The 13,553-nt window shown below is 41.7% G+C and overlaps 1 protein-coding gene across 1 annotated transcript in view; it reads left to right on the top strand.

Moving 5' to 3' along the window:
* Positions 1–13,553, top strand: part of LOC119658263 (runt-related transcription factor 1) — a 129,878-nt gene that overhangs the window by 74,549 nt on the left and 41,776 nt on the right. Inside the window, exon 4 of the mRNA XM_038065555.1 lies at positions 3,878–4,078. Coding sequence (XP_037921483.1) covers positions 3,878–4,078 — 201 coding nt within the window. The remainder of the gene's footprint in view (positions 1–3,877; positions 4,079–13,553) is intronic.

Below are 13,553 nucleotides of genomic sequence, written 5' to 3'. Positions count from 1 at the left end.
AGAAAAACGCGTTTAAAAAGTAGAATGCGATTTTTAGCCATAAAACCTTAACTGACCATTAATCTGATATACCTAGTCCATAAACCTTAGATTTCTTGAAGAAACACATGTACAGCCTTGGCTTCAATTCTTGTCCGCTTAGCGAAGTCATTTGAACTTCATTCATACCGTACGTATTACGGCGATCGACATAAATCTGGCATGTGACTTATCACGTGTTTAAAACTATAATTTCCGAATGACTCCGAATATCAAAAATTCACTTTGCCCATATATTCTATATTATATCTAGATAGAATTGATGCCAAAAAAAAAATCGATTCCGCGGATCCGACACACGGGATGACCCCCTTAAGAAATAGTGAAATTTTGAAGATGGAAAATATTTATTGCAGTTAATATTTTACGAGTACTAAATATATATAACTTTTATTTCAAAGAAAATTCGAGGAATCTCTATACATTTATTTACTTCTTTTTTCCGGGATAAGAACATACATAACTGTACTGTAAGATTACTAATCGCTTTTGCTAAACCAAAATAAAATAGAAGTCGTTAATTACTTTTGAACATTTCTCTTGCATTTGAAAGGCCATCACCATCAGGGGTGAACTCATTAACGTGAAGGTTTCAAGGGGAGATAATTGTGAAAAGTGGGGTCGATTAAGGAACTCGCGCTTTCACTGTTTTAACGCAAAGTATTATAGTTCACAGCTGGTAATGGATAATAAGAACAACAAAAGGGAACGTTTGTCTCCAGTGGGATATAATTATATATATTATAAGGAAATAAAATCAGGCCGATGTATGTAAGGCCCCTGAAGGTGACGGTTTCTGGATTTGAGGTATTTAAAACGAGATTTATTGAATAGTTTTTGTTGAAAATTGGATCGGTCGTGTGGTGTGCCAAGAGGAAATTCACTATTGTGTAAAGTAGAAGTTATCGCGAGTAAAAATGATTGGTTGTGCGTATAGTGCCTCTCGAAAATGCTTGCAGAATTTCAAAAACCTTACGATAATGAAGTCAATGACGTTAACAGTACAGAAATCCTTCTCGATAATGTGCAATAGAATTAGGCTTGGAAATAGAAAACTAAAAATTCCCCCAAGTGTGAAAGAAGGAGGCGATTCTCCAGATTCTGACTTAATTGCGGTGAATTAATTTTGGATATTGGATCAGACCTAGGGTTGTTTTCGGATTTCTGAACGGACCTAGTCCGACTTCTCAAAAAAAATGATGACCGTATTGCCAGCGCAGATATAAGCCTTTCTATTGGGAGCAGAATAATATCGATGCAAGACTAACAAATTTGAATTTGATAGTGAAGCGATGTTAACACACAATACATCAAGCCAAATATATGCAATTGTGAAATCTGATTCGCTGAATAAAGTGTTCTGGATGTCTGTTCCAGTATACTCGAGCATTATTGGCAAGGAAGAGGTTGGTAGATTGGCACGTGGTATTAGATACCTTCCCAGGTGTCTGAACTTGCTTTGCACGGACATTATCCCAGCACATGTGTGGAGGTTTCATCACTCTCCTCATAGGATCTACAGTGTCCGTAGATATTTCTAGCTTCGATGGTTTAGCTTGCAGTAACCACTGAGTATTCCCACTTATCCGGCGGCTCTTCTTCCATTTCTGACTCTTCAGAACGGCTCTGGGCCGTATAGGGGCTTCGCTCCTCTTTGCCTGGCCAGCTCGTCTGCCGTCTCATTGCCTTCTAACCTAATATGGCCTAGGCCCCAGAGTATCTGGACCTTATTTAGCAAGTAGAGTGCCTTCTGTTAGTTAAGTCATTCCCGTTCCAATTGGAAATTTAACTGGCAGAAGTGTCTTAATAGTCCCTTGGTTGTGGTTTAGAAAAGCAATGTTCTGCCCCCTATAGTTGAAGGAGGCACATCTATCTCTTGCGTACATTTCCACCTGTAATATGCTGGCATGCTTACCCATTGGATAAAAGCACATTTTCCTTGGGCCAATGATTGCAGCGCCTGCTACCTTTTCTGTAAGGAATCGATTAGTGTATTAGATAAACAGTTGCTGGTTTAAATCGTAGGTGAATGTTACATTTTCCCAGTTTTCTCTGTTGCTACAACGTATTCCAAACTTCTTGCCGAAATGAAGCTTCATTGTCATGTTATCCCTTGGTATCAGTAATACTGGGTGTCGCCTAGAAAGAATAGCAATCCTCGTTCGATCACTGGTACTCCTGCACATTTTGAAGATTGCTCTTCTTGGTCGAGTCAATCTCAGAAGAATCTCTTGGGAAGCATTTGATCGTGTTCTCATTGCCCCAATGATCCACACGCAAGCCAGTCTTTGAAGTTTGTGTGACTCCTTGTTTGTTGTGGCGAACTTCGCTCTATTCGCTCTATTACCCTCGTGATGTCACCGCACACCTGCAGATGAGCCAGGTTGTCACACACATCCTCAATGTCGAATCTGATTATTATTTGATTCGGCATAGAAGGCTTATCCAACACCCTCAAATTTTTTACCAAGCCGCTCATCAGAATATTCCGTAGGGTTATGTCTAGTACCTCTTACCTGGTGCTGGTCACAAATGTTAGAGTGCTCCTTAAATTATGTATTTCTGATTTATTACTAAGGGTGGATTTTATAATGCGCATCGCAGCCGAGGAGAGGTGGTAGCGCCTTTCTCTAGCAGAACTTCGCCAGTCTAACGACCAGTTCCGTTGGGATGTGTCGTCTCCTGGGGAGTATCCTGATGCCATGACTGCCTCTCGAGTTCTTCCTCCGGCTTACAGTGAGGCTTGGATGGTCATGGGGTCTTGAGTTAAAAACTCTCGAAGACTGTATAGATGTCTATGAAGCTTTTGCGTGTTGGAGATTTACCTGGGCTATTTTAGTGCTCGCCATTGGCTCTGTTAGTGCTTGGAGCTCTTTTCCAATTTCGATAAGGCACTTTTGTGCGTTTCGCTGTCCGATTTGAACCCTAGGTCTAGCACTAGGTTGTTCAGCATCTCCTCTTCTGTGAGTAGCAAATCCACTTTCCAGCTCGGTCCTGCCCTTTCAGCTTCTATGACCGCCACGATTCGAAAGGCTTTTCATCCGATATGTCCTCCGGACTATCATTCCTTTGTTTCCTTTACTAATTCTATAATTGATGAGGCAGCTACGATGTTTAATTGTCTCCAAGAATCGTTCACCATTCCCGATCGTGAGGAGTTTGCCATTGCGATCATCCCTTACTTTTCGAAGCTACCAATAATGGTGTATGGAAATAACTCAAAACATTATGAAGCTTTTATGCATAGGTTTTGGGTGCATCGGATGAATACTATCGTATAGGTTTGGGGAGAATGGAGCGGGTGGGAACGAACCCGAAGTTGAAAGAGAGATTTTTTTATTAATTTTTAACCCAGGCTTGGATTTTCTTTCTATGATCATGCCCTCGTCTGTATCCTTTTTATCATTCATTCATCAAGGGGGTAAGCATTAACGTAACAGCATTTCAGTTTGTTCGATCGGATGAACAAATTACTGTCTGATTACAGACAACACAAGTTACTTCTACATGAAATCCTGTCCTGGGCTCGCCTGTTCCGATAGACAATGCTTTGAATGAATATTAATCTCCACTCTTCATCAAAATTGTGTGCTATTATAAACAATCAAACACCTGTTATCAAAGTGACTTCACCTTACTGGTAAGGGCTTGTAGCTTAACTAGCCCCATAGAGAATCGCAAAGCTTTGTTGGTTTTCTTTACACGTCCATACGCTTACCAAATTCCACGAAAATCGGAATTGGCACGTAAAACATATAATAAAGTTGCTTACATTTCCAATAAATTAATTTAAAATTAATTGCAATCAAATAATTGTTATCTCTCTATTCTTTTTCAGGGAAGAGTTTTACATTGACAATAATAATTTCAACAACTCCTCTCCAAGTAGCAACATATAGTAAAGCAATTAAAGTGACGGTGGACGGACCTCGAGAGCCAAGATCGAAAATTAGACACCAAGGGTTTCATCCTTTTGCGTTTGGTCCCCAGCGGTTTGGGCCGGACCCTTTGATGGGTGGATTGCCGTTCAAGCTGCCAGGTAAATAAAATCATTTAGAGGCTATGTTAACCGAAATTTTTCGTATTTTAATATTGATATATCCGCCGTCATTCAAAATTCTACGTGTGAAGAACAGGTTGTCTTCGTTGTATGGTCAAATCAGCTTGTTTCGACAAGGGCAGGAAGAATTACTGAACAATAGGAAAATTGTTCTTCTTAACATGAAAAATAATCTTTACTGCCATTTGATTTTTATAACTTTCCTTAGCGCGACAATCCAAATGGATTTGAGCCTTGAAGTGTGTCAAAGCACTTCATTCAATATTGTAACTGACTGACACTGCAGAAGGCAATGTGGTCAGTATTATGCTCGCCCTTTTATTTTTGGAGAAATAAAAAGCTGCCGTATGTTGGATAGGATAGGAGAATACAACTTTGAGACCGTTGACAATTTCTTCTATCTAGGGTCGAAAATCACAACCGATAACAACTACGATGATGAAATCCGCGCACGGTTGTTGTCAGCCAATAGAGCCTATTTCAGCTTACAAAGACTGTTCCGCTCGAAACGTCTCACCATAGGGTCAAAGCTCTTACTGTACAAGACTATGATCTTACCAGTCCTCATATATTCCTCGGAAACTTGGGTTCTTAGCAAGAAAAATTGCGAACTCTTGGCCGCGTTCGAGAGAAGAATCCTCCGAAGAATTTTTGGCCCCCTACATGAGGATGGACGATTCCGTAGCCTACACAATGACGAAATCTATGAGCGATACCATGGCCGTCTGGTTGTGCATAAAATCCGGCTCAATAGATTACGGTGGGCGGGTCACTTAATCCGTATGGATGAGGATGATCCCACCCGGAAAGTCTATAAGGGCAATATCTATGGTAGAAAAAGAAGACGAGGCAGACCCTGCCTAAGATGGAGTGATGGCGTGGGTCAGGACGCCAGACAGCTTTTAGGGATATCGAATTGGTGGACCTCGCCGCAAAACCGGGATGTCTGGAGTTCCTTAATAAGGCAGGCCTAGACCGGATACCGGTTGTTGCGCCGTTGATGATGATGTATGTTGGTTCCCAGCTTTTCGATTTCCAAATCTGGGCTGCGATGTGCCCAGGGCTAACTTCTGTCCCAGATTTCATTTCTGTGATGTGACCAGCTTCGTCGCGGTTTGTCGGTCAACAAGCCGGTATGGCCTTACCGTTAATATAATACAATACCAACCGTGTCGGCTGAATGAAAACCTAGTGGCTGAGGATAACATCCATAGTGGTGGCATCGGGAGACGATGTATCGCATTGTCTTGCCGGCCGTGATGCAGTAGGCGAATGCTCCAAAGGCTTAATTAGGATTAGACCCGAGTCTGCACGGTGCAGTAGTTACGAAACCTTACCAGGGGTATACTGGTACCATGGGAGCGGGATAGCCCCTGAACTCGCATACTTCAGGAGAATTCCTGTCTTATGTGCATTCAGCTCGGTTGTTTGCGGTTGGCCCCTACTGGGAGCTTCATCGGGGTTGTGATTTCGTGCAAGCGAACAGAGACCTTCCCAGCGTGGTGGGTCTCAGCGTGGTGTTGCGTTTCAACACGGGTGCCGTACTCCTTATTTCGGTAGAGATTTTGGTAGGTCTTGCATTCCCCAGTATGAATGCTGAGCCATGTACTTGGTATAGATTGGTATCGTTGTTGCTTGCCACAGCGGGACTCTGATTGTGGTTACAAAATCAATCCGTGTCTTAAGTTCGCGAGACAGGTACTCATGTTAAACCCCAGGACTCTCGTGTCAATATCTCGGTTAGCGAACGGCTTAGTGGCCTTGGTGACTCTAAGTGTTCCATAGGTTGTTTCGTGGATTGTATTTTTGATTTGGTTCCAGGTTTCGCCAATGTTCGTAATGGTTGACAGTTGCTTGAGAGATTATTTCTTCTCTTTTCTAACGCAAATGCCACCATTTAATTCGTGGTGGGATAGTATGCTTCTCACGCTGTTTCAATGGCGACGGCTTGATTCGCTATACCACTGGCAATTGCTATCAATAACGAAAATGGCTGCATCTTTTGAAGTAATATTCGATTTTTGCTCCTACAATAAAGTGTTCGAAGAGAAGGCCACCATTTAATAACCCATCATCTACACTGTCGATAAGCTTGTCGCATTCATTGTGTGCTGCGAAGCCTTTAAGGCCCATTCGCAAGTTTGCTAAATCCTAAGGAACAGTCACAAACGCAAAGATGTTTATAAGGAGTTTGGTTTGATTTTTGTAGGTTTGCTAACGCTTGTAGGCGATTTGACGTGTTTACACACTTGCCAAATCTCGATAAACTAATGTCTCGCAAAATCTATGGATAGGGTGTTTGGCTTGGTATGTATAGGTTCGCTAGCGTTTGACGCCGATCCGATAGAGTATCGGTTTTTGGGCACAAATCAATTCACATTCACATTTTTGTGAGCACTTTGTCCCATTTGTGTCCTGGCGATGATCGCATGTGTACATTTTCTAGTACATGTCTGACTTGTATAGTAAGATAAATATTTGTGAAGGTTTGGAGTTTGCGGCAAGTGTGTGTCGGAAAGGGGCAAACGTGTAGAGCTAGTTTTACCCTCACGGCGCAATTTGCTTTACCATATATTATATGGTGTGTGAAGTGATTGCCAGAAGAGGTCTTTCCAGATGTCAGATTGAATTGTTTGTGGTACATATAATAGTAAAGGCTATGAATCGGTCATCAAATCACATTGCTTTCTATGTTGCACCTTCTAATTTCTTGCAGAGCGCAGATTCCCTTTCCCCGCAGGATTCCTCCTCTGTTTTACCAGTGAGGGTACCAATATTTAATGTGCCGCGACGTATTTGTGTGTCTCAAGCTAGCTTGCTTACGTCCTTGTACCAACAGCCTTTGTTCATTTCTCGACATGACTGGAATCCACCTTGCCACGTTGATTGAGGTAGGATTAGGCATTTAAAAGCCAGGTTCCATTTGGTAAAGATTAGTCAAATGTGAATTCAAATGGGATTTTATTTTGTTAGCAGGTTTACTAGGAAGGCTTTGTGGACCTTTTGCTTACATAAGGGTCCAGTTTGAAGTTGAAAGATGTAAGAACTGTTCCAAATGATGATCCTTTCATGGATTGCTGTTTTAAGATTAAGTTTTTCAGGCAAGATTGCGGAGAATATCATCAAGGCGATGATCTTTCGGAAATACAGAGTGCAGATGGCAGTTCATTGTATTCTTTCTGATTTGCTTTATTATAGTTGAATTGAGATGTCAATGGTATGATTTTATATCAGGTGGTTTTGAATAAATTAAATCTGGTGCAATTTGGATGTGAGGGGTTGGTTAATGAGCCGTTGGTTGGTATGTTTGAATTTAGGTGCAATTAGAAGCATTAGGCGTATCACTCCATCAGGGAGTTGGTTAGGGTAGATAATTGCATCGTAGTTGCTGATGCCAAGGAAGGTTTCAGAAAACGAGAATGTGTTCGGATTCCGATTTATGCTGATGTCGTCACTGATCAAGAAGTCTCCATGGTAGAAGTGAAGTTATTATTTTATAGAGAAGAAAAACCGTTCTAAAATGGAAGCAGAGCTGGGCTAAAATGGTAAGTGCTTCCGGCAGAAGCCTATTGTAGTCTATATAGAGGCGATACCGGAAGTTGTGTTTGTCCTCTTTTTCTAATAATCATATCGTTCATTGTTAACGCCATTTACTTTTACTGTACTTATAATGCAAATTTCAAAGTTTGTTAGAACGAATTTTTATTCCTGTATCTCCTATTCACTCCTTTGTGGATTATTGGGCATCCACATATTCTATTTGTTGTTATTGTTTTCTTTTGGTGCCCATTTTTAGTGAGACTCCTTCAGATTCCTTTTAATCACACTTGACGCTGTCCAGGTGATAAGCATACGGCGTCGAGACAAACACAAGATGGACACAAATATGCATGGCAGATTGCGAATTCAGAATTTCGCGATTCTCCATGCTACATTCGAAGTTACTCCACTTTATACCCAGGATTGGATGAGTTACAACTTTTGACATAAAAATTATTCCTCGGTGCCCTTGGTTACTTTTGTCAATGTGGTTATGTTATCTGTCCAACGTTATTGTGAAACCACATTAGAAAGAAGGTAACTTTACTGCGGAAATAGTTGCAGATGTGGATTTATCGCTCTAGTTGGATCAGTCTTTTATATTATAAATAAAATTAATCCTTGGCAAATATCATTTGTACAATTTCACCATTTACCATCCTTATACGAATGGTTGCAGCTCCTTTCCACGAGTTCCAACAAAAGCTTAAAATCCCCAGCTTCCACTTCAATATGTTCAACACATCATTTTATAGTGAAATTCGCCCACGGGTCCTGTACTCGGAGCTAATCCCGATTTACCAATTTCATATGCCAAATCGGTATAAACTGACTCTATGCCTCTTCAAAATAAAGCCAGAAGAGATATGTTTATGTGCAGAGAAATTTAAGCACTTATGCCGCTAACGATGAGGATGCGATTTTATGCCCCCGCAACAATGCGGTTCATGTGAGTTGCCACAGCGTTTTCCCATTTATTACGGGATAATCCTCGCTTTTGTATTTCACTTCTATGGAAACTGATGCCCAACAATCATTGAAAAGTACTTGTAATTTGAGAAGTGGATTTCTGTGGCGTGGAAGATATGCAAATTATGTCAATTGATGCGGAAAATTTTTCGATTGGACCAATTTCAGGGTTTATTATTGGGTGTGGAGGGTGGCTAGTCCTACTAGGGATGGTAGGCATTATTATCTTTTGTTATAGGATGCTTTCGAGAAGCTCTCGGATGGCTGGAAGGTCAGCGTGATATGATTTTAATTATTCACAACAATAGGTGAATACCAGGGAAATATTTTGATGGGTCTTGAATAAATACTACAGCTTTCAAAAAGGACAAAGCATTGACTGACCTTAAATACCCTTAAATGCGAAATGTGGACATTTATACCTAAAGAATTTCTCCGTATAAAAATGAATTCACAAACCTCAGCTTTCAGTGAAATTCCTCCAGAGAAATCAATATTCAACACATTTCGTCTTACTGTTTAAATCATAAAGTGATAAAAAATTCCAAATTGAATTTCTAAAATGAAATCGAGCCGCACAGCCTCTCATGAAATTGAAATATATTTGTTATTTCGCACGCCATAAAAATCAACAGTGCCACCAATTTTTCCTATGCTGTTTTCAGTTACGAGGGTGGGTGAGCAGGCACTGTGTTGTGATAACATGACGTATGGTATCGCCAAATTTGTCGTCTTATTTGCCCAGTCAAAGCGGGTGTGTAACACCTTTATGTTGTACAACTTCTTCTGCCGAATTCCTCTATTTGCTTACCCGTAAATGTCGGAATTCTTTTTTTCCATTTGGCAAAATCGTAAATAAGATGATACGAAAAGGTTAAAGTATGTATATACGCACGTATGTTCGTATATTTATACGGAGGGTAACTACCCCTGCTGTTCCAAATGTTAGCAACACGGTGTAACCCGTCGGGGACAATTGCTCCTTGCATACCGCATGGAAGGCTACCGTTGAATACGAACGCATATTTTAAAGGTGATTGGAGGGTAGAAGAAAGGGTGTCGGATCATATATTGACATGAAAATTGACATGAAATTGAATCAATATAATCGCTCCCTTGAGACTTTGCGAAAGCCTTTCAACGCACTGCGAGCGACATGCATGAGATGAGGTCGAAGGGTGTTCAACTTGTGTTTGCTGATTGATATGACATGAATCCAAATATCGGTGGGGTTTGATTCGTGTACATCGTATACGTCAGGTGGTTGGATTTCTTGTATTTTATGATGCTATTCTACCCTCGGTTAAGTGAATCGAAATGAGCATAAAGTTAACTGTGACACCTGCATCGCCGGAAAAACGTTTTCTGTAGGACTTTGTGTTTATGCACGTTCACTGGAAAGGCTTCAGGAGAACCGAATGTACGCATTGATACATTGATAATATTTCTCATCAAAGATTTTCAGGCTCGTCATTTGATTAGTTTCGAGTATCCCAGAAGCCTTAAATTAGTCATTTTCCTCGAGTAAGCTTTACATTCCCTAAAGATAATCTTCATAAGTCGCGAAAACATGGCTGATACCGAATCGATATTTCCCCCTGTCGTGTTTGTGGAGAACCTTTATGTGATCATCTTTCATCACATTTATAGCAACAAAAGTATCATAATATGAGTGGCGTTAAGACATCATTATTTCCAGTGAGAAATAATACCAAACCCTAAATTATGCAAAACCTCGCTAATAGTGTAAGCAACTGGGTTTTTAAATTTCTTCGTTATTATGTAGAGCTCACAGATTATCGGTATCGATAAGTTTTTTGTCTCTAAAAGTGAATCCATAGTTAGTTCGAATTTCCGATATTTATTTTTTTCTCGTTATCTCGTCCATACAATTTTATGTAGTAGTGTTGATTAGGGTTTTAGAAGGTCCTTCTTGAATAACAAATATTTTCATTTAGTTTAGGTTACAACGAAAGTATAAACTAGTCAAATTACCCTGTGAGTTGGGGCTTAAGAATACACTCAAAGTCTTCTCTACTTGTCGCCAAAGGCTACTAAAAGGGATAGGAATTTATGAAAATTTTGAAACTTTATTGCTTCTGAAACGACCTCATAATTGCGTCCTTCGGCAATCGACAACGGACTATGTATGAGGGCTGGAATAGTCGTACGCCTCTCCACAACTGCAGCGTCGACCCACATAATACTCGCTTTCTCCGACAAGAGTGGCAATTCCAACGATATGACTGGACATTCTGGGTCTAAGTGAACTCAGATGGTGGGACTCTGGAGACTACTCCCCTCCTTCTTGCGGAAATTCGCTTTTGTACTCTGGAAAGTCAAGTGGTAGAAGACACGAATTCGAGCTAGGGTTGCTTCTGATATATATAGCAAGGTGCATTCTTTTGACCTGGGAATCGGATTCTGACAGATTTCTCACTCCAAGATTTTGGTCCAGAATAGGGAGCATCACAATTTTACAGTGAAATAGTGGAGAAGGATGCTTTCTACGGGCAAATACATGCAATCCGGGGAAGCTTCCTGAAGGGGACATTGTGATTGTGATGGGTGATCTGAATGCCAAAGTGAGCACGGACAACACTTTGCTTGTCTGATGAGGAAACACGGTCTTCACTGTAACGATAACAGTGGGAGGTTTGGATTTCTGCAGTTTTCACCGTCTCTATGATTCAGCTGGCGTTCAATAGCGGAAGAACTACCTTGTTGATCGGAAGGTAGATACATTGAGTAACTCACCTGAGAATATCGATGATCGATCATAAACGCTCTTATCTCCGGTGCTATACAGGCCGTTGGCCTCGTCCTGAAGGGCACCATATAATCTGGCTGACTACGGAAAAGTGAAGGGGATTGATGAACGGGAGGGATTGAACGCTCTATTGATCACTTCGAGTGATGCTCAGCATGATGCGCTTGAACTCTGATCTTCTTCTTTATCTTTGGCTTTTTTCTCGTTCACAAACGGAGTTGGTTCGTCGTGATCGCTTTCGCCGTTTTATTTTATCAAATGTCTGATCTGGATGCAATCGCCAGGCGTTTGAATCCCCCAGAGCGTATCAAGCCACCGATGTTTCGGTTGTCTTTTTGGTCATTTACCATCGACTTCGATATTCACACCAATCTTGGCAAGTGAAAACTCGTTAGCGCGAATTATGTGACCATTCCATCGAAGACGCCTCTCTCGCAGTTTTTCCACGATCGGTGCAATTCCATATCGATCGCGGATATCCTCATTTCGGGTGTGATCAAAACGTGCCACGCTACAAGTCCAACGCAAGATCTTCGACTCCATTACCGTTCGTTCAGTTCTGGGCAAGTCACTGCCACTGACAGTGATTGTGCTTGTTTCATGGGGACCCATCGTTGAAAATTCAGTTTTATTCAAATTCAATCTGAGACCGCATTCTTTATCATTTCATTTTTGGACAAGTTGATCGAGATAATTTTTGCTATTTGATGTTAGGAAAACATCATCCGCATAAAGCAGTGTGTAGAGCGCTGGACGTTGGGTGTCCCGTGTGACGGTGTCCATAACAGGAACAAAGAGGAGTGGTGAGAGTGCGCTTCCTTGATGAACACCAACATGAAGCGGTTTTAATACACCCGCCATACTTCGAACTTATCGGATCGTGGTAGAGCAATTGTACCCAGCGCACGAGTTCTTCTGGCATTAAGTGTTGTCGTAGAGCATACCAGATGAGTTCGTGTGGCGCACGGTCAACCGCTTTCTTTAGATCGAGAAATGCAATGTAAAGAAGGCGATGTTTCTCACGGTGTTTTTCATGAGTAACCGCTCAGCATGTATTGCGTCAGTAGTTCCACAGTTCTTGACAGATCCGGCTTGATTCATGGTTATTTCAACGATTTCGTGAATAAATCTCAAGAATACGTTCAAAAATCTTCATGGTATGGGAAATTGGATCGGACAGTAATTTGAACATTCTGCTGCACTACCGTTCTTTTTCCATATCGGAATTGGTACTTTCTTGCCAGTCAGATGGTGTTTTACCTTCCTGAATAAACCGATTAAAGAATTCACTGAGCCACAGTATTGGGTCCCAGCTCTTCGTTTTCCAGAGCTCAGATGCGATGTCGTCAGGTTCTATTCCTCTCCTCGATTTCATTCGTTTTATCGCCTGCTTGACTTCAGTTACGCTGACAGTGAAGTGAAGCCCATAGTGTTTTACGTAGGCACCTGTTGTGAGACTTAATCCTACGGTCCTCTTCAGACGCGGATTGATTTTGTGACCACAATCAGAGCCCCGCTGAGACAAGTCACAACGGTGCCAGTCTATACCAAGTGCATGGCTTAGCATTCATACTGGTGGATGCAAGAATTACCTAAATCTCTACCGAACTATGGAGTACGGCACCCGTGTTGATACGCAGCACCACGTCGAGGCCCGAAGGTCTCTTCTCGCTTGAGCACAACCACAACCACCATGAAACTCCCACTAGGGGAGCCAACCGCAAATAACCGAGCTGTCTTCACATACAACAGGAGTTCACCCGAAGTATGTGAGTCCAGGGGCTTTCCCGGTTCCCATGGTACCAGTATACCCCTGGTAAGGTTTCGTGACCAATTTGCCACTTCAGATGAGTTCCCGTGCAGACTCGGGTCTGATCGCCCTGATTAGGTCTTTGGAGCATTCGCCTACTGAATCACGGCCGGCAAACCAAAGTAATTACAGCGTCTCCCGATGCCACCACTATGGAGTTTCTTCTCGACCACTTGGTTTTGGTTTGGCCGATAGGGTTGCCGCCCCATCTTTCTCACCGCCACCTCTGAGCACCAAGTTACGCTGACAGGTAGAACTGCTCCAAATGTTGGCGATGATTGTGGAAGTGGAAGTTGAGCATAGTCTTCCGTTGAAATCTACTCGAATTAATCTCGCCATCTATCCGTTGCGGCTCGACGGTTGGT

This window comes from Hermetia illucens, chromosome 5 (assembly GCF_905115235.1).
Source record: "Hermetia illucens chromosome 5, iHerIll2.2.curated.20191125, whole genome shotgun sequence".
NCBI lineage: Eukaryota > Metazoa > Arthropoda > Insecta > Diptera > Stratiomyidae > Hermetia > Hermetia illucens.
This window is presented reverse-complemented; position numbering and strand designations above follow the sequence as displayed.